General features: G+C 33.9%; 1 protein-coding gene across 26 annotated transcripts in view; it reads left to right on the top strand.

Moving 5' to 3' along the window:
• Positions 1 to 21,532, top strand: part of DTNA (dystrobrevin alpha) — a 472,577-nt gene that overhangs the window by 147,046 nt on the left and 303,999 nt on the right. For 3 of the 26 annotated variants that reach the window (XM_031946438.1, XM_031946442.1, XM_031946458.1), the window contains exon 1: positions 2,991 to 3,422. The exons of 1 other annotated variant lie outside the window; for it this stretch is intronic. In XM_031946438.1, coding sequence (XP_031802298.1) covers positions 3,403 to 3,422 — 20 coding nt within the window. In that variant the 5' untranslated portion in view covers positions 2,991 to 3,402. Of the gene's footprint in view, positions 1 to 2,977; positions 3,423 to 21,532 lie in introns of those variants that run through there. 22 more of the 26 variants (XM_031946453.1, XM_031946452.1, XM_031946454.1 and 19 more) reach the window with 16 other exon arrangements.

The raw sequence follows: 21,532 nt of genomic DNA, 5'->3' as shown, positions 1-21,532 counted from the left end.
CTTCCATTAAGAAAAAGAATCATGTTTCCCTGCATTGACTTTTTTTTTTTTTTTTGCTGAGCCAATTGGGGTTAAGTGACTTGCCCAGGGTCACACAGCTAGAAAGTCTTAGGGGTTTGGGACCACATTTGAACTCAAGTACTCCTGACTTCAGAGCTGGTGCTCTAACCACTGTGCCACCTAGTTGCTCCTATAGACATTTGTTAAGCCCCATAATGCAAGACATTTATGGGACATCTACTATGTACTAGAAACTATGATGAGACTGTGGGACACAAAAAAATAAAAGACAGTATCTGCCCTCCAGAAGCTCCCAATCTAATGGAGGAAATAGCAAACAAACTATATAGAGAATAAATAGGAAATAAGTAATAGAATGAGGGCACTCAAATAAGAGAGATTAGGAAAGGTTCTCTATAGAAGATACATTATTATTTGGAACTTAAAAGAAGCCAGGGAAAGTTGTTGGTGGAGATAATGAGGAAGAATATTTCAGCATCACTGGATAAAGGACTACATGATAAGAAGTAAGGTATAAAAACACTGGAAAAGTGGGAGGGAGATAAATTATGAATTTTGAACCAAATAGAGAATTTTGTATATATTTGATCTTGGGGTCTATAGGAAGTTATTGGAGTTTGTTGAGTGGGGGGATGATATAGTTGGACTTGCACTTCAGAAAAATGACTTTGATGATTGAATGAGGATGAATTTGAGTGGAAAGAGACTTGAGGCAGCTTATTACAATAGTCTTGGCATGCAATGATGAAGGTCTACACCAGAAGGGTGACATTGTCAGGAGAGATAAATGTGTATATGAGAGGATCTGGCAAAGGTGAATCAACAGGCATTGGAAATAGATTGGATGGAGGATGGGAGAGGAATGAGATATAATGAAAAGTTGAGGAGGACACCTGGGTTGTGAACATGAAGTACTAGGAAGAGGGATGTTGTCTCTGTAGTAATAAGAAAAATAGGAGTAGGACAGTGTTTAAGAGAAAAATAATAAATTCAAAATGCTCAGAACTGAACTCAAGATGTCTGGTGAATGTCCAGTTTTGGATTTCTGAAAAATAATTGGAGATGAGAAAAAGACTTTTCAATAGAAAAGGAGACTATTTCCTAGTCAAATAGGAGGGAAAAGAACAAGAACAGAGTGGTGTTCCAAAAATCTAGAGAAAAGAATATCAACAATGAAAAGATGACCAACAGTTTGAAAGGCTGCAGAAAGGTTGAGGAGAATGAAGATTAAGGAAAAAAAAATCCATTGAATTTGGCAATTAAGAAATCACTGGTAATTTTGGAGAGAGCAGTTGGTATGGAATGTAAGGTCAAAGGTCAGATTATGAGGTTAAGAAGAGTGAGAAGAGAAAAAGTAGAAGCACCTATTAAGATGGTCTTTTCAAAAAATTTAACTACAAAGGGCAGAAGAAATCTAGAATGAGGATTAGCAAGGACAGAAGACAATTGAAATGATAGTGAAGAAAGAGGGCCAATCTGCTGAGATTGGGATCACTTGAGTAAGTAAAAGGGCTAGTGTTAGTAAGGAGTAAGACCATTTCATCATGAGAGACAAGGGTGAAAAAGATAGTAGTCCAAAGCATATGAAAAACTGTCTTTGCATGTGTTTTAAAAATAAAAAGCTATTATATTTTTAAAAAATCAGTAGTTGTTCAGTCTATACTCAAGAAGCTACAATATCTGAAAAATTACTATGTCCATGTGCAACCTATTTTATACCTGTACAGTTCTAATTGTTATGAAACTTTCCTTTATTCCATTGGATCTCTAATCTCTTCTGTGTAATGGCTACTTCTCCTAATAGTACAAATCACAACTTACCCACATATGTCTATTCTGTAACTCTTTTTCATGTTGCCCTATAAATCTACCACAAGGTCTTCGCCTGATGTATTGAGGGATCTCCCCTTAGTTCACTTGACATTACATGGGTACAGGGGAGTAATGAACTGTTTACTGTTACTTTTGTCATTTTTTTTCCTTTTGTTGAACTAAAATCCATCTAGATAGATAGGTATAAATATACATTTTTACCCAAGCAATATAACAAATAAATCAATCAATCAGTAAACATTTTTAATTGCCTACAATTGTCAGGCACTGTGCTAAGTTCTGGATAGGGGAGTTAACAAGGAATTCATATATCCTGACATCACAATGAAGAAACACAAATTGTGGGAAAACTATAGGAGAATAGATATGAACTTTTCAAAGAAAGTGTGTTTGATGTGAGTATGACATCTGGTAAAATCATCTCATTTTCTCAAATCCTATCTCTACTCCTGTTTCCTTTCCTCCAAAGGTGGAATAACTCTTTCCTAATCAATCATAGGTTATAGTCCCTGACAAAGCTGGCTCTGACAGCACTAGGAGGCAGTACAGTTTTCTTTTGTTGCTTTTATACTGTAAGCTTCTTTAGGAAATGCTATTGATGATCTGTGCTTGGGGGCTTAATTCAGAGAGTGATTTAAATCCTTGTATCTACAATTCATCTGAACAAATTTGTCTCTGGTTCTATTGTTAACCTTGCACTCTGTGGTTTTCTCTCTTTGATGAGTTCTAAAATCTCATTTCCTAAATTTCATTTCAATTCTCAAGAAAAGTTTGCCTCTTTTTTTTTCGAAATTTTATTTTAGGATAAAAAAGCCATTTGTGAAAATACAAATCCTATTGTGTTCCAACATAATTTCTTATGTCCTATATTTGTTCTTCTGTCCTCATAGGAAAAAATAAATGTAGTCACGCAACACATTTGTGTTATATATGTCTAGGAGATTGCTAGTGAAGAAGAAAGTACAGGAGCTGTTCTCTATTGCTTTCCACTTGCAGTAATGCCAATCAGAGAACATTTCTCCGTGGGCAGCCAAGTTTGGAAGTTAGTTTGATTTCTGGCTAGGAGAGAAAGGGATGGGGGAAGGGAGGCCAGAAGAGGGGGAGCAGCAGAATGATTTCTCATTCTGGTCTTTAGTTCCCAGTCTTTCAATAATAGCCATCAATGAAAGCATCCTCTTTCATCCATGCAGAGACAGGTAAAAAGACAGCTGAGTAAATCTGTATTAGATATCAGAACGGAAGCACCGCCAGAGCTGGGGGAGAAAGGGAGGGGACATGAAAGCTTGTGATTGGTGAGTTTACCAAAGGCATCTGCCAGTAGGACTTCAATGGAATGTGAAACCAAATCATTTACAAGTTAAAGATAGACACAGTATATACCAGGCTCTGGAGGAGGGGATTAAGTTCATCTTGCTCCCTAGCATTTCAGAGAGTTCTGTTTTGATCTCTGTTGTAATTAACTCTGGTCAGATTTTGTCCTAGACTATATTTTCTCCTTTTTGTATCCATATACACTCTGGATACACTGGAATTAAGGTGATTTAGGAGATGGTGGTGCAAACACTAGGGTAAGTAGAAAGCTCTGTTTTCAGGTGCAACTCTTAACTATGAAAGTTAACTTGGAATTTTTCTTTGAAGAAAGGAAAAATGAAATAATTTGGGCTTTGAGTATCTTAAGGGTAACATTCATTTTATGCTTCTGGGGACATTTGGATTTCATTTTTTTAAGCCACTGAAAGAAATTTCTTTAGTTTTGATGTGTTTTGTAATGTCGCCAATCCATTTAAAATTAATGTGTTGTACTCTTTGCTCTCCCTCCCCTCTCTCTCTCTCTCTCTCTCTCTCTCTCTCTCTCTCTCTCTCTCTCTCACACACACACACACACACACACACACACACACACACACACACATACACACACACAGGCTTATCCACTTCGAACATAGTAAGTTTGTTTAAAGTATCATTAATATAATTTAGGATACTGAAAAAAAAAAATCTTTCCAGTGTGTTGTAGGAGAAAGTGTTATTGTTAGATGAGTTTGATACTTCAGAAAAACTTTGTAATTTCTTTTTGCATTTTACTTTGTAATTTGTATAGCAAGAACAACCTGTTTGAAAAGTATATAGAGCAACTATAGGAGATAATTTCTTAGCTAATCTTTAAAAATAAATTGGGGGGAGGCAAAAAATAATCCCTAGTATATAGTAAACGCCTAATAAGCATTTTTAAACTAAATTAATGGTGAAAATATGCAGCTTTCATTGAAAATATCTTTACTTAAAGAAGTTTTTTTCTAATAAGTATAGTCAGTAATTCCTAATATATTCCCTTAATTAATACCTCAGAGGAAAACAATAAAGCTTATATTTGCTAAATTGCTACAAAGATTTGATTATATTTCAAAATGTATGTTGAAGTGTTTTCTTTTAATCCACTACTCTGTATTTTGAGGATTTAGGGGCTTCTTTTGGATAAAGGAATAGAGTAGCAAACTGCTTGAGAATGAGCAATTTCATTTTCTTGCATATTTTGACCATGTATAGATTTTGCTTTTTGTTTTATAAAATGACCTCTTGGTTCTGTTCTTACTAGCTGCTTTTCCAAACTTGCCCAGCATGCCTTCTGAATAAATATTGTCCATAATTGTTACAGGGTACACAGAGTGAATTAGAAAGCCTTTATATGGGGAAGATAAATCTGTTGACGTTGCTGTTATGAAGCCTAGTGCTGAAGACAGTTGTTAAGTATGGCAGTTTAATCTTTACTTTCCCATATATACTAGGCCTACTTGATTAAATAAGATTAAAATAGAATGCAACAATGGGTGCCTTGATGTGGTTACCTTGCATGTGTAGATAATTCTGAAAGTATCATTGCTGTTAGCTAAGAAAAATAATACCCAATGTTAAGGCCCCAAAAGGAAAATGGATGTTAGACTAATGACCTATGAAGAAATTTGCTTTTTTGCATTTTTACAAGGTAATAAAGAGTAAGTGTGGTAAAACAATTTCTGAGCAAGATGATGGAAGTTAAGTAATCTGTCCATCTACTGATGTCTCATATTCTAATCCTTTCTTATAAAGCCTCCCAAAAAAGAATCACATATCAGTTATCAACAAGTTAGTCTGATTTCAGGTGAAACTATGAAAATCCCAAGGGTATTTATACTTTAAACCTTATCTCTAATTATGAAGAGAAAGACTTTGTTTCCTTTTATAGATATTCTAACCAGAATTGTGGAGAAGATATATGGTGGGCAAACACAGTAGATTATGAAGAAAGGGCCTTCTCTGAAATTATAGGATGTAGGCAGTAACCTTATTCCATCTCTGCTAAATCTCTAAGTAAATCATTCAACCAATAAGTATTAAAATACTTACTACATGTTAGAGACTGTCCTAAACTCTGAGAATAAAAAGAAAGACGAAACACAGGCCCTGCCATCAAGGCCAATCCTGTGGTACAGTATCATGGGAATTTTCCCTACCCACTTTATAAAATTAGTTCAACTCCAGTAATAATTTTCTTTCATATTTGAAAAAAAAAGCACGTATTCTGGCATATGTAGCAAATTACTTTATCCTTCCTCTTTGTTGTAGAAAGATTCAAATAACACTTACTCTTAGGTGAGAGCTTCCCTACACCCAACTGGTATAGTCTCTCAAGTATTATGAATGAATGAATGAAGCTTTTAGGTATTTACTATATGCAAAACATTATGCCAAATAGAAAAGCAGGAACAATCCTGCTTCACTTCAGAAGCTCTCTTTCTAATGGGCAGGACAACACTTAGCCTCCTCAGACAGTCTCCGAATTGCCTTTTTATGTGGCTTCAAGAGCTGAGCCTAGAAACTGCTATTGAGGACCAAGGATAGATAGGGATGTGTTGGAAAATATTCAACAATAGGCCTTTTTGACTGGAGTGGGGAGGGAAGGAATGAAAGCATATCAGACTTTTAAAATTTAATCTCTATTATATACATTTTTCCATCACTTTTTAAAGTTTAAACAACCAGCAAAAAAAAAAAAAAAATTACATAAATCAAGTTCTAATTTGCAGTATTTGCTGATTTCTGAGGTGTAAATGTTCACTCTAAAAATATAACAACTGGCTCTCCAGTATGAACTGTCTCCATCACACCACTAGAAATGGGATATATGCAGTGACAGCTGCCATATAATTAGTAGGATAGTTACTTACTTGACTGAAATTTCTAGGTGTATCCCTAGTATATCCTTTTTTGACTTCTTGAGCACTTTTCGTAAGACATGAAGTAACTAATACAGAGCTTCAGTTTTCACATCTAGGAGTTGGAAGGAATAGGAGCTTTAAGTTCTCCCCCCTTCCCCTCCCCCTCAATAAATCATTGACTATATAAAGGGAGAATCCCTATAATTAACCTTCTTTCTCTATAAACACTACCCCTCCAATAAACTTAGACATTCTTTCTTCTTAAGTGACAGAGAATGATCCTCATCCTATTAAGTAAGTAGAAACTGATCTTTTTTGGTTATACAGGAATGGCTTATTCCCTTGTTTTTCCCACACAGTAGGATTTTGGCACACTAAGAGTAAAACTGAGCCAAAAGGAGGTCAGCACCAAGTTCTGAGTGTGTATATCTGAGTGTGCAACTAGTGCATTTCTGATGGAATCTCAAAGTCTAATATCAGTAGTTTTTAATACTAGTATTTTTTTTTTAAAGAAAATGTAGAGTTTTTTAAAATATCATCTTATACTCTGTCCCCCTCAGGCACAAAAATTTTAAATTTCAGCAAATTTTCAATATATAAAAATAGAAACGAAAGGGAAACAAGGAAGAATAATAAATTCTCACAAGGAATATTAAATTAACAGGAAAATTGAGAGGGAAAACATTTTTTATAGATTTTTGAAGTGAATTTTATCATATTCATAAATTTGAAATGTTTTAGGAAGAAAAAATATTCACCCATATCTTTGACTATTAATAAAATATTAATTTTTTTCTTATTTTAAACTACTTATTCTTTAACTCTTTTTGTTGTGGTCAAGTTGCTTCAATTGAGTCATATTCTTCATGACCCAATATGGGGCTTTTCTTGGCAAAGGTACTAGTTTGGCCATTTCCTTCTCCAGCTCACCTTATAGATGCGGAAACTGAGGCAAACAGAATTGAGTGACTTTCCCAGAATCCATAACTAGTAAGTGTCTGAGATTGGACTTGAACTTTGTTCTTCCTGATTCCAAGTCTGATATTCAATCTACTGTGCCACCTTTTATTTTAATAGCTGTCTTATTTAAATAGCATTTTATATTTCCAAATACATGCAAAGATCATTTTCAACATTCATCTTTGCACAACCTTTGTTCCAAAATTTTCTCCCTCTCTTCCTTTATCTCCCCTCCCTAAGACAACAAGCAATCCTAATATAAATTAACTATGTGAATATTTCCATATTCATCTTGCTGCATAGGAAAAATCTGATCAAAAGTGGAAAAACAATATGAGAAAGGAAAAAAAAACTATCCTTCCTTTTTTATCCCTATGGCCTTTTATTTTAAAGACATTATTAATATTACAGGGCTTTTATATCAAGGTTTATCATTTGACACTTTTTTAAATTTGAAAAATAATAATTCCATTTTGGTGAGAAAGGATATATAAAACATGTTTGAAATTTGAACAGAAAGGGATATTAGACATAATGAAACTATCATTTATCAAAAGGAAGCATTGTCAACTGACAATGATTGAATAATAAAATAATAAATACTACTGATGTAATTGGCAAACATGCGGAAAAATTTTATCTCCTTGAACAAAAACTCAGCAGTCAATATATACGGTTACTATCTGAAATTACCAAGGTGCCAAAGAATAGTAACTTAATGCTGATGTAAGGTGAAGGAGCAACCTCAAACTGAATCAAAAATGGAAAGTGAAGTTTTAGTCATTTAAAGACATGGAGAATTACTTTTAATCTACTGGATCCACATCATTTAAAAGAGAGAAAATGGACTTTTTTCCAATTAGAGATGGACTATAAGTCTCTATTCACATCAGATGTGTTAAAGGAGGAAAATGTGTTTTTCTGTATTCTGGAGATGTTCAACTTATCTTCATATGCTTTGGTTCAAGAGGCAATACTTTTAAAAAGACAATGATTTGACATCTTGGTTCATAATCTCTGAGTAAATTTTTACTAGCTTATTTTATCCAAAACTGCTTCCATTTGTTATAAATTATAGCATAATTCTTTAAAAAAAAAAACAGAATAGACAATGTCTCTCCAATACTGTAGCATGTTAGTTCCAAAATTTCATACTAAAAATATTCTGTTACAGAACGTTGCTGCTAAATTTTACAATAAAATAGAAATACTAATGAAAGGAGTGAAGGATAATTAAGGGGATTTGTCTGGAATGTGTAGGAGCATATGCCATTAAAAAAAAAAGTTAAAGGATCATAGATTTATGCTAGAAGGAACCTTAGGTATCATCTAGTGAAACACCCTTATATTATACCTGAGGACATGCAGGTAGTAAATGGCAAAGCTCGGATTCAATCTCATGTTCTCTGATTTCAAATAGAAGGCTCTAACTAAGGCTCCATGTTTTCTCCTTTATAACATTATAAGAAATACTTAGATTAACAAAGCTGTATCCTTTATTGCAAGGTACTATAGCCTAAAGAAATATTTAATTTATTTATTTAATATATTAATAATAATTAAGGCATATTAAACTTTCATGTATTTCTAGAATATAGATTTTCTGTCAAAGAGATTTTTGGAACTTTTGTACTTTCTTGTGGTTATGCACTACTTAGGAGCATATAGTTCAGTTTTCTTCCTAAGGTATTCATGTAGATGTTTGGTGAGACCACTTCTAGGTTTTACACAGTGAAAGACCCTGCTCTTCACTTTAGAGCATTCACTCAAAATAAACATGTGACGCACAATTTAGAGACATTTCACTCTAAATGGTCACATGGATTATTTGTGCCCAAGCTATATAAAGTGTTCTGAGCACATATTGATTTGATCAGCCATAGCTATCCACACCATACCTTGATCCTAACAGTGATGTCACTTTGGTCCTCTTTAAAAACAAAAGACAATGACCAAGAGCATTAACAGGTATTCTGTGACTTATTTTGCCTATTTAAAGGATGGCAGAAAGAGAATTTTTACTCAGTTGTGAACTAGAACTGCTTGTATACACAGCAGATGAAATGAGACTCCATTGATGGTTGCATTCTGTGAGGAGGGTGAAATCCTATAAGCATCTAGGTGGGAAGAGAGGTTTAGGCCTTTATCTCCCCATAGTAGAATGAGATTGAGCCTCACCTGGGATAGAAATTTGGCCCCAGACATTTATGGGGGCCTCACTGAAAAGATTCTAGGGGTTTTTTTTTGTATTCCTTAATTTACAGCATCTATTATAGAAAAAAAAACTGTTGGTTTCCCCCCTTTCTTTTGCTATAATTTTTCAGTTACTTTCCCGAATATGTTTCCTTTACAAGCAAACAAGTTCCTTTTAAGATTATCTTTGCATATCTGAATTTTTAAATAGTGATATTGCCTATATTACCAAATCCTTTTCAAGTATTGATGTTGACCCCCCATATTGTATTCTCCCTAGTATTAATCACCAATTATTATCTCATCTATTTCATTTACTGAACTAATGATTCACTAGGTTATGTTATGTGTTTTGAATTTTTTTCACTTGTCAATCATTTGTTTTTTTCTTTCTTACTTTTTCCCCTCACGCCAGAAAAAAAGAAAAACCAAAATACTTGTAAGAAATAAGTATAGTCAAGCAAAACAAATTCCCATAATAGCTATGTTGAAATAAGTGTATTTTATTCTTCATGTTAGCCCATCACGTTTCTTAGGAGTACCCCAAATCACTTAACTAACATTGAGTAGTTTTTTATATTTACTGAAAAGATACAATTTTTAACTTCTGATTATATATGAATAGATCTATATATTTATATGCTTATTTACAGAAAAAAAGAGAACAAGGCTCAAATACAACAACACCCTCCCAAATCAAATTTCCTAAACCATTTTGGTCCCTAAAGAACATAAGCTCAAACTTCAAACAGTTTCTATAAAGTATTGACCCCTATCAAGTTTGCTTCCAGTGCAGGATCACTATAGACTTTCTGAAGAGCACAGCATCTTGACTACCATTTCAACTCATCAATGGGATGAGTCAAGCAAGTGACTGCTCAGAACCACAATATTGCACTAGACTTGATTACCAGCAAATTGATATGGATTAAAGTTCTTGGACCTCCAATAGCTTCCTTTTCTAGCCTTTCAAAATTTATAAGATCACAACCATTTGAAATACTCTTTGAACTAAGATGAAGAAATAAACAGATTAGGGAACAGAAGCAACAGCAGTGCCATGTGCTCATGGAGTCCAGGTGGAGAGATAAAGTACTAAGGTTTCTTCTCCTACCTGAAGGCTTATACCATTTCATCCTCCTCACTTGAAAGCAACCAAGGAAAAAGTGGGACTTTCTGTGTGTACACCCAATACTACCTCAACAGTTAAGGAAAAGGCTCATCTTTGCCACATGATGAGTGAAGGAAACAGTCATTGAACACTTGCATATATGTGCTCTGAAGTGGGGCCCTTCACTGTGCATGCCTGGAAGCACTCACCAAGCATCTATTTAATAACCAGCAGAGTATGACATACATATTTTGGGGTTTCACTAGCCATTCCCTTCATTTCTAGGCTACAAAACCCAGGATGATTACTGGGTTATGTCCCAACATTATTTGTTGTTATCTTTTCTGTTATGCCCAATGCTTCATGACCCCATTTGGGATTTTCTTGGCAAAGATAATATAGTGGTTTGCTATTTCCTTCTTTAGTTCATTTTACAGATGGGCAAACTGAGGCAAACAGGATTGGGCAACTTGTTCAGGGTCACTAGTGTTGAAGGCCATATTTGAATTCAGGTCTTCCTGCATCCAAATCTGACACTCTATGCAGTGTATCCACCCTCACTCAAGATTATAGCTAACTTAAATAGCTTGCTGTAATCACACACTGATTCATTTTTAACCAGAATTAGCTTCTAACACAAAGAGTTATCTATCCTGTACTTAGCTGAATCCTCACTACAAATTAACAGAAATTTGCGGCTTCACCTTAGGTAGTTGTCCTTAATACCTATAATTAACACACCATTTCTTTTCTAAGATACTTCTATTGGGAATACAAGTACCCTCTTTTGTAGATTGTGAAGTGAGATGCTGAAAATTAATTGAATCTGAATGCCTTTGTACAGAGAGTCCCTCTTGACTAGAATGGACCCTCTGTACCTCGGCTTTTTATAATTGGTGTCTTCCTTCAGTGACAATGGCTAACATTTATACAATATGTTGCACCAAGCACTGTGCTAAACATTTTATACTTTTAGTTGATCCTGGGAGGTTGGCACTATTATTATCCCCATTTTACAGATGAAACTGAGGCAAACAGAGGCTGGCTTGCCGTATATCACCCAAATATTATCTGAAGCTGGTTTTGAACTCTATTCTCCCCATCCAGCCACCTGGATGCCCCCTTTTCCTGGTGTTTTTACCTTTCCCTGAAAAATTACTTAATTTTGTATATATTTTGAATCTACTTATATCTATATATGTTGTTTTTGTAAATGAAAAGTAATCTCCTTGAGTCTGGGGATTGTTTTTTTGTTTTTTTTTGTCATGTTAACCCATTCCATCCCCCCTTCCCCAGTACCTAGCAAAAGTATCTGATTTATTGTAAGTGCTTAATAAATGCTTGTGGGGTGAAATGATTAGTAGGTTGATTTGTATAATATTAGGAAATTAATTCCTATGGATCATGATCTCTTAAGTGCTTCCAAAATTTTGATTTCTACTAGATAGCCTCCTGAGATCCCTCTTAGTTATAAAAAGACAAGGTTTACAGAGTATCTCAAAAATTTCAGTGCAGTTTTGATTTATTAAAGAAGGACATTTTTTTAAAGCAAAGAGGAATGAAGGCTTAAAGGGGAAGTCTTAGAGCTTTCATCAATTGTGTGTGTGCATGTGTGTGTGTGTGCCTATTCATTCTTGATAAAATGAGACCATATTCTCTGGTTTTTGAAATTGCTTTCGCTTGTCTATTGAATTTCTAAGACTAGGGGACTTTTTTCCTTCCATGGAGATTTTGCTGTTCCCTAAATTTTTATTACACTCATAGTCCACTGCTGTGCACACCTCAATCTATATCTTCAATCTCTTCTGGTTCTCAAGTAGTCCTTCTTATGGACAATTGCTCTGATATAAGGTTTGAGAAGAAAGAGGTGATTCCTTCACAGATACAGATATTAAATAGCTTATTTTGTGTAAAGTGTAGATAGCAAGTGTTATAGTTTATTCCTGTTCCTGTTCCAAGGAGCTGCAAAAGAGTGTGAAAAGGAGAAAAATAAAATCACTGAGCACATTTTTAACATGGGTTCCTTCATCAGTTATTTTTAGTACAAGGAAGGGTATTGAACTCAGGCCAACAGGGAATGGAGGAGCAATAATATGGGCAGTTTGCATCACTCAATCATAACATTCTTTCATATAGTTTAAAAAAAATTGAGGTAAGGGAAAAAAACTCAAAAAAAACTCATTCAAATCAATGAAACATTTAAAAGTATTCACTTAATGATTTTTGTAAAGTCTTAAATCCTTTTAAATTTTAATTTAATTCATTCTTGAGGAATTGCACTAAAATAGGAAAGTTTCAGGTCACAAACATATGTTTAATATCCTTTAATTAAAAGTTTAATTTTTTTTAATTATAATATTTGTACTACAATCTCCTAAGATTATGCAGAAAAGACTTTGAAAAACCTCAATGTACATTGTAAGTGTGATTTATTCTATCATTTCTTTTGAGTCTTTGAATTTTCATTGTTATGGTCAAATGAGAAATAGTGAAATTTTAAAGATGCATTTAAGAGGAGGAGGGAGCAACTGGGTATGATTTGTTCCACAGACTACAGGAGAAGAAATTTTGAGGAATTCAGAGAAAAGACAAATTAACTCCAGGTAGCCTTAGAGAATTTAATCTAAGAGTATTGAAAATTTTCAAGAATGAAATAACTATGACACAAATTATTCTGATGAAGGAAGGAAGAAAAAAGGAAATATCTAAAGAAATTAATGGTCAAAACTCATTGGCCAACTTAGATTTTCATAAAATTATGCAAAATGTGGATAAGAGCAGAAAATAACTGAAAGCTAAAAAAAAAAAAAAGAGGGGGGAGGCACAATCCTATGAGAAGAATACTAGGAGAACTACTGACCCAAAGGAAATGAGATTGGTGACCACATAAAAAAAGGCTTGGGAGCAAGACCAAACACAAAGAGAGAATTCCAGTCCTTAGAACGCATGGGTTATTGATAACAGGTAACTGAGAGAAGGCAGAACTACTCCGCTTTTATTTTATTTTTCTTAATTCAAAGTGAATAACCTTCAAAATGGGAAAGACAGATTTTAAAAATAGTTAATAGGTAGTAAAAATTTGTGAAAGGTGAGGAGATGGCAACTTAGCAGCTTGCTGTTGTTGAATTTCAGATTCCTGCAAAAATTCTAGAATTCATTATCAAAGGCATAGTTTCTCAGAATTTTGTGTTTGACAAATAACATCTTGGTTTCATCAAAATTAGTTATGCTAGATTAAAGAAGTTCCTTTTTTTAAAGATTAAGTTACTAGACGCATAAAACTGGGGAATGCTATAAATATAGTATTCCTGTACTTTAACTAGATAGGCTAATGACAGTATCTCTCCAAATATCTTCATGGATAAGATGTAAAGACATAGGCTAGGTGGATTCAGAACTATTTAGATCCAAAGAATGGCTAGTGGTCATAATGGCAGGTAGGAGGTATGTCTTTACTAAAACCTTCCAAGAATTTATTCTTGGCCTGAGGTTCTCAAATTTTAACAATTCATAGAAACTCAGTGCATTCTATCCATCTCTTCTTTGTATTGGCACCAGCTTTATGTCCTCACTCTTTGCTTGTTGTAGTGAACTGACTGGTCTACCTACCTCAACTTTCTTCTCCCATGTTCTACTCAGCAGTTAAAGTGATCTTCCTATAGCACAGGTCCAAGTATATAATCCCATTTTTCTGTTGGAGTACACGGGAGCCTCCTGACAGTGGCTGCTGGAGATCCAACCCAGAACTGCAGAATGGGTCTCCTCTTGTGAGTTAGCACAACACTCCTCAGTAAACTATAGTGGTTCCCTATCACCTAGACCTAAAATCCTCTCTTTGGCACCAGCTTTCCAATATTCATATACCATATACCACACTCCACCAAGTTTTCTTTCCTTCAGTGACATCATTTTATATGACATCATATATGATATCACTGATATCTTTACTTGAGTAGGTAGATAGCACTTAAAATAGTGTCTGGCTCAAACTAGATCCTTAACAAATGTCTATTGTTTTGGTAATTTTTTCATATCCTTCAGCTCAAAATGAATACCTAACAGTATCATTTATTAAATAATTAGGTCTCAACAATACATATTTATGTCCTCATAACTAATTATTTGAAGAAATAATACGTATAAGTAGAATTTTTTAAATTTTATTCTTAAATAACTCTTATTATTTATTTATGGGTTGTATGCTCCTGTTTGACACTGTAACATATTAAACCTTGGAATCAGATTTGCCACAATCATCTTCATTTTATGTTCCACATGGATTTTTGTGCCGTATTTTCATAGTAACTGCCCCATAGTCAGCTAACAAGCAGATTGCAAACAGGAAAGTTTTCAAAGTTAATGGCATAGTTGAAAGTGCAAATAAGCAAAAACATCTCAAATATTCAAGAGATGTTATTGAAAGGAACATAGTATGAACTACATTAAAATTGTGAACCATTTCAAGAGGTGTCTAATGTGACTGGGAGAACAATTTGAGAAGCTCAGATGTATACAGTTTAACCTTTTTAAGCGTGATTTGGGAGCAGGCATAAATGGCATGCTTCCTTTGAACTAATTTAACAAAAATGTTGTATGTTCAAAAGAGTTAATAATTACCACTCTATTGTTCTATGTTCAGACCATAACTGAATTACAGTGTTCAGTTTGGGACACCACATCTTGGGCACAACAGACTGAAGCTCAGCCAGACCAAAGCAGGCCAGAATGGTGAAAGGACCATGGCAACCCAGGATGTTCATTTTGGAAAGAAGAAACCTTAAGAGGAACATAACAAGTATCTTAAGTTATGTAAAGTTCTGCCACAGAGGAAAGTATTATGCAAGTATTATACTGGCTCAGAATATACAAATGGGAGCAATAAGTAGAATTTATAGTCAGATTTTGGCTTGATAGGAGAAAAAAACTTCCTAACAAGTCCAGATATCCAGAAAAAGAGTGAGCTGCCTTGGGAACCAGTAGATTCCCCATCATAGGATGCAAAAGTTGAGTGATTTCTTGCCATTACAAGTGTTGCAAAGAAGTTTCTTATTTAGGTTTGAATTGAAATAAAGAACCTTGTGGATCCTTTCTCACTCTGAGACACCATGATTCTGTAAAATGCATTAATTGAGTGTTTATGAGTGAGAAATACTGTGGCTTTAGATTTTATATTAGAGTCAACAAGACATATTGTACAACAAAAACATTAAGTTACACAACCATTGGAACTTGTAGTCTTAAATTTGGATTTTTTCTGTGTGTTACTAACATGTATATATATCTTCTAGACATTCAAATTAAACCAATAATGCAAAATGTCAAGATAGATGGGGGATTTGGAAACACTAGAACATTGGTTGTTAATAACCATGTAATATTGGAAACATAATTAAATCTTAAGCATTCTAAATTCTCCTTGGGGAGTAAAGTTGAGATTTAAACAACAAAACAGTTTAATCCCAATACACAACAAGTTTTCATTGACCTACTTACAAAAAAATCCTTTTCCATTGTAGCAATATAGGTTTGCTCAGTGATCATGATGAAATTATACAGAAGGAAAACAGGCTATGTTTAGCATATCACAAGGAATCAATTCCAAGTTAGCACAGAAAAGCTGCATGGAATATTGGAAGAGTACTGGTCTTGAAGTCAGAAAGATCTAGGTTTGAAGTTCATGTATAAAAGTTACTAGTTGTGTGACCCTAGTTAAGTTAGTTATCTCCTCTGAATCTCAATTTCCTATTTCATAAAATCAGGATAACTGCTTCAACAAATGAGGTAGCATATAGAAACTTTTGAAAGTTTTACAGTGCTATATTCCACTACTTTTAATATTTCATTTAAATTGAGACTCATAGTTTATAAAGAATTCAGCTAGTTTTTACTCATGTTACAATTCACTTATCCAGTCTTCTATGGAAAAGATTTCATGGAAAGAAAAAAAATCCTTTTCAACATTAACTTTTTTCCTGCATTCTCCTATAAGCCGCTTTTCTTTTAGTCCCTTATCTCTCGTTCATGAATTTCATGAAATGGCTATAAACTAGCTAACTAATTGTTATCAACCAGTAATCAAGAAGAAAGTCAATGTATAGGGACTTGTGAACTACAGCATTAGAAAAAGCAACTTTACAATCCCTCAAGGGTTAATCTACTGTCTTCTGGGAACTTGATCTGTCAGTACAAATGGGAGTTTGGTAGAGTAGTTTCAGAGCATGAGAAATTGTTAAAGAAATAAGAGATATAAAATATCCACTTCCTTCAGAAGTGATACTGATTTCAATGAAATGCCATGGCTGCCTAAAATGAATGGTGTCCCTGAACTTTTCTCTATAGTCACTGAAAAATACTACTTAACCCAAAGAGGATTCTTAAAGCTAATAGGCAGTAGAACTTAAGGCTTCAGACTAGAGAAATGGTGACTGGAGCATATTTTAATGAAAGTGATGCCATAAAGACCAGACCCTAGAATAGTAATTCTTTGTCAATTTTATAAGGACCAGACATTGATCACTATGTAGAGATTATTAAAAATATTATCTTTATGTTTCCCAGAATTTTATCCGCTATTGAAATAAAGAGTATTTAATCAGTTCTATCTGAATGGAACTTTATGGGAGTATGGTATCTTCTCCCATGAGTTGCCTTTGAACAACACCCCCCCATCCCTAAAAAACAAATAAACACACACCTGCTATAAAGAGAATTCATCTGATTAGCAGAGAAGTAGTTTTTAGCATAACATTTTTACTTTTAATTAATATTTGTTTCTAGTCTACCCTGGGGAGTGAGAGTGTATATTCTCTAAAGGTTATAATAATGTCCCTCAAATTTCATTACAGAATAGTTCTATACATCATATCTTACCACTATGTTAACACTACTATCTCTGGAACTCACAGCTATTTGAATAATCTTATATCAGTATTCACTTTCTTGTCTAGCCAGTTATTAAGCTAATTGGCTCCATGTTCTGAAATCACACAAGACATACAGCATCTTACTCTAATATAAGTATTTGTACAGGACATGGGGATCACTTCATTCTCTTGTAAAGTGTATGATGTGACCATTAAATGTTCACTAACAACCAAGAAAGACTTTAGATCTCATTCATTTTAGAAAAAAAAATTGTACTTTCAGCATTATCAGAACATTTTATAATGATGTGAGGAAAATATTCAACTTAATGAACCAGAGTCTCCTAGCGAGCAAGTTCCATTCCATCCTGGAGCCCACAAGAGTAAATGATTGCTTCAGTGGGCTAAATAATACCCTGGTGGCCTCAAAAGACAGAGTGCAGCTTCCAGAAGGGTCTGGTTTACTGTCAGGAAATAGCTTACTCCCTAGATGAATCTCTCTTAGTGAATCACCCATAACATTTCCTGAGGAATTTCTTGGATTCTATCCACAAATACCAACTGAGTTTGACCTTTATTAGTTTAGGGAATTTGATAGTGGCATAATCTGAATTGATAATCTGTTGTCTCACAGGTAAAAAGGATAATTGATGGAAAACTCTTTGTGTATGTGTGGTTTTTGCTTTAAAACCTGATTAGATTTTACAAGTAGAAAACTTAGGTAAAATAATTACATTTTAAAAATTACATTCAAGTTAATCAGAAATTTCTTTTCATACCTCTCTGTAGATAGAGATAACTTCCTTGGAGTAATTATGATGGCAGCTTCTTTTCTTAGCTCTTCTGTGGAGTTTTAAGCTTGTACTATACAAACTTAGAATAATTATTAGGAATCTATGAAATATCTACGCTCTCCCTCTTTGAGGAACTAAAGCTATGATTTTATATATTTATTTCAGCTAAATATATTTTTTTGCAAAAACTTATGAGAATTTAATATGAGGAAAAAGTATCCATTGGCATGATGGCATTGTTCTACATTGTAAACCTGAGTTGATTATTTCCAAATCAAAGATACAGCTTCAGATTTTATACTCAGTTATTGCTGGTGATCTGATGATATAGAATGAGCACTTGAAAATGCAGCTGTCTGGCTTAGTTAGATATGCATTTGCTAAAAAGGAAAACCAAAATATTTCACATATAAAACTTCTAAATCAGAAATAAAATAAACAGTTCTGCCACATCAAAAAATGCTTATGTTAGAATATAAATTAATGAGGAAGTAGAAAAGTGAAATAATAGGCACAGCTTGGGGTGACTGAGTCTTTTCTTCATCATGAACATTTTTAACATACTCATCACAGTTCTCTGTTAGCTGCAATAGAAGGAAATAAAATACCTCCATTAAGCAAAGTTATGTGTTGCTCAGTATACAATTAATTTTTTCCGTGGCTACTCAAAATATATCATCAGGAGATGAGTAATTTATTCCCTAAATGTTTCCCAATCTGCCTGAGTCATCTTTGTCTACATTTCTAAAAGGAAGAATTCCATCTAGAATTTTGAAACCTTGGAATGTTAAGTAAACAAAATGCACTTTAAAGGTTTGATAAGTTTTGATCAACTTTATATTCTTGACATATTTCAAAAGGATAGGTCTCCTCAAATTTGCCTGTATTAGGCCTTTATATGATCAATTTTGTACTCCAAAGCAGGGGATTAATCATCAAGACACTTCCTGAAGTTAATAATAGTTTACCTAGTCTTTGCAAATGCTTGCCAAACCAAAATTCACCTCCTAAGTATTACAAGGAGTATTTGTTCTATGGAACACAAAATCTTAATTCTTTAATAGTCGACCCAGATCTGCTCGCTACATGAAAGAAATTCTTTTTTTAACAGTATTTTTTTCCAATTACATGTAAAGATAATTTTCAACTTTCATTTTGATTTTGAGTTCCAAATTTTTCTCCTTCCCTCCTGTCCCATCTTCTCCTCAAGATAGTAAGTCAATCTGATATAGATTATACATATACAATCGTGGTAAATGTATTTCCATATTAGCCATGTTAATGGGGAAAAAATCAGAACAAAAGGAAAAAAACGTGAGAAATAAAACCAAATTTAAAAAGTGAAAATAGTATGCTTCAATCTGCATTTAGATTCCATAGTTCTTTCTCTGGATGTGGATGATATTTTCCATCAATAAGTCTTTTGGAATTGTCTTGAATCACTGAATAGCCAAGAAGAGCTGAATCCATCATAGCTCACCATCACACAATGTTGCTACTACTGTGTATAATGTTCTCCTGATTCTTCTCACTTCACTCAAAATTAGTTCATGTCTTTTCAGACTTTTCTGAAATCTGCCTTCTCTTCATTTCTTATAGCATAATAGTGTTTCATTACTTTCATGTACCACAACTTGCTCAGCCATTCCCCAATTGATGGACATCTCCTCATTTTCCCATTCTTTGCTCCCATGAAAATTGCTGCTATAAATATTTTTGTAAATGTGGGTCCTTCCCCCTTTTTATGTTCTTTTTTGGATACGGACATATTAGCAGTTTTGGTGGATCAAAGAGTATGAACAATTTTATAATCCTTTGGGCATAGTTCCAAATTGTTCAATGAGAAAGAAATTGATAATTATTCCCTAGGTTTGGTAGTTAAAACTTCTTTTCTTTTTCAAAAAAAAAGTAGCTCTGTAATCAGAACTGAGTACATATTCTTCCCCTGGTCCTTACTCCATAAACTTGAGTGAAACACTTAACAAGTGAGGGGCTTTGACTTGATTGCTTATGAAATGTTTCTTATCCCCATCTTGTCCACTGAACTTTGATGAGTCTATAGGAAAAGAATGAGGCATATGACTTTGAGCAACTCTGCCTCACTTAAATCCAGTTCGTATATAAGTCAAGATATCACCATGATGTAATTGGTTCTCTTCGAAAATGAATGATGAACAATAACAATAGTCTAGGTTTATGATGTTATGATCTCATGGTCAGTGAAAGTGCTTAACTCAGGACCTTGCTTATTATAGGCAATTATTGAACATTTGTCCCTTCCCTCTCTTCTTTTTCATGTGGCAACCTTTTAGTCCTGATTCCCCTAAATATAACTATCTTCTCCCTTAATTTCCTTCTTGAGACCCTTCATACTTCCTAATAACAGTCATAGAATAAATGGTGACCCAAATCATCATTTTCACAAAAAGGATAAAACTAAAACACTGTGTTGGCCACTTGAAACATATATAACATATAAACAAATATAACAAGTGAACTATCTTCATAAATTTGGTATGAAGAAACAAACATAGGAATTTGCATGGATTTATTTTGGCCACTGGAGGGCTCCCATATTTTCTCCTTAATTCTATTTTTAAAAAATGCTTTTTAACAAAGACTAAACCTATAATATAACAAAGTTAAACCTCAAGATTGCAAAGTTTGAAATTGATTTCTGACTCATAAAAAAGATTTACATTTTCCCTGTGCAAAATAAAAATCAGATTTAATTTACTGTTATGTTGGCATTCACAAGAGAAAAGCCAGAAAAATGAAACACTGTTTTTCTGTTTTGTTTATAATTATTGCCATAACCAAGCCTTATGTCAAAATTATTTGTCTAATATTCACAGATTACAAAAACACTTGCCTGAATCAAATTACTGACATGCTGTTCTCAGTTTCTTATACATCCAATATTGGTTGAAGAATTTCTAGAGTCTGGATCCATCTAGGTGGTTCAACGAATTGAACATTGGTCCTGAAGTCAGGAAGAACTGAGACACTTACTAGCTATGTAATTTTGGGGCAGTTATTTAAACTCTGTCTCAATTTCTACAACTGTGAAATAAATAGCACTTATCTCCAAGGGTTTTGTGAGGATCAAATGAAATAATATTTGTAAAGTGCTTAGCATGGTAACTGGAATATAGTGGGAGCTATATAAATGATAACAACTAGGTGGCACAATGAATGGAGCACCCAATCTTGAGTCAAGAAAATGAGTTCAAATTCACCTTTAGATTTACTAGCTGTGTGATCCTGAGCAAGTCACTTAACCTTGTGTGACTCAGGTTCCTCTTCTGAAAAATGAGCTTGAAAGAAAATGGCAAACTACTTTAGTATCTTTGCCAAGAAAAACCTCCTAAGAGTGAGGTGCAATTCAAATGACTAAACAATAACAAATAAACGAGAGCTGTTATTATTATTATTATCTGATCTATTCAAATTTATTTCCCACTACTTTCCAACCAACTACTTTCCCTTCACTCATGCTAACCTACTCCTTATTTGCCCAAGAGACCTTTCACTCATGCTATTGCCTATACCTAAAATGCC

Source organism: Sarcophilus harrisii, chromosome 1 (assembly GCF_902635505.1).
Source record: "Sarcophilus harrisii chromosome 1, mSarHar1.11, whole genome shotgun sequence".
Lineage (NCBI taxonomy): Eukaryota > Metazoa > Chordata > Mammalia > Dasyuromorphia > Dasyuridae > Sarcophilus > Sarcophilus harrisii.
This window is presented reverse-complemented; position numbering and strand designations above follow the sequence as displayed.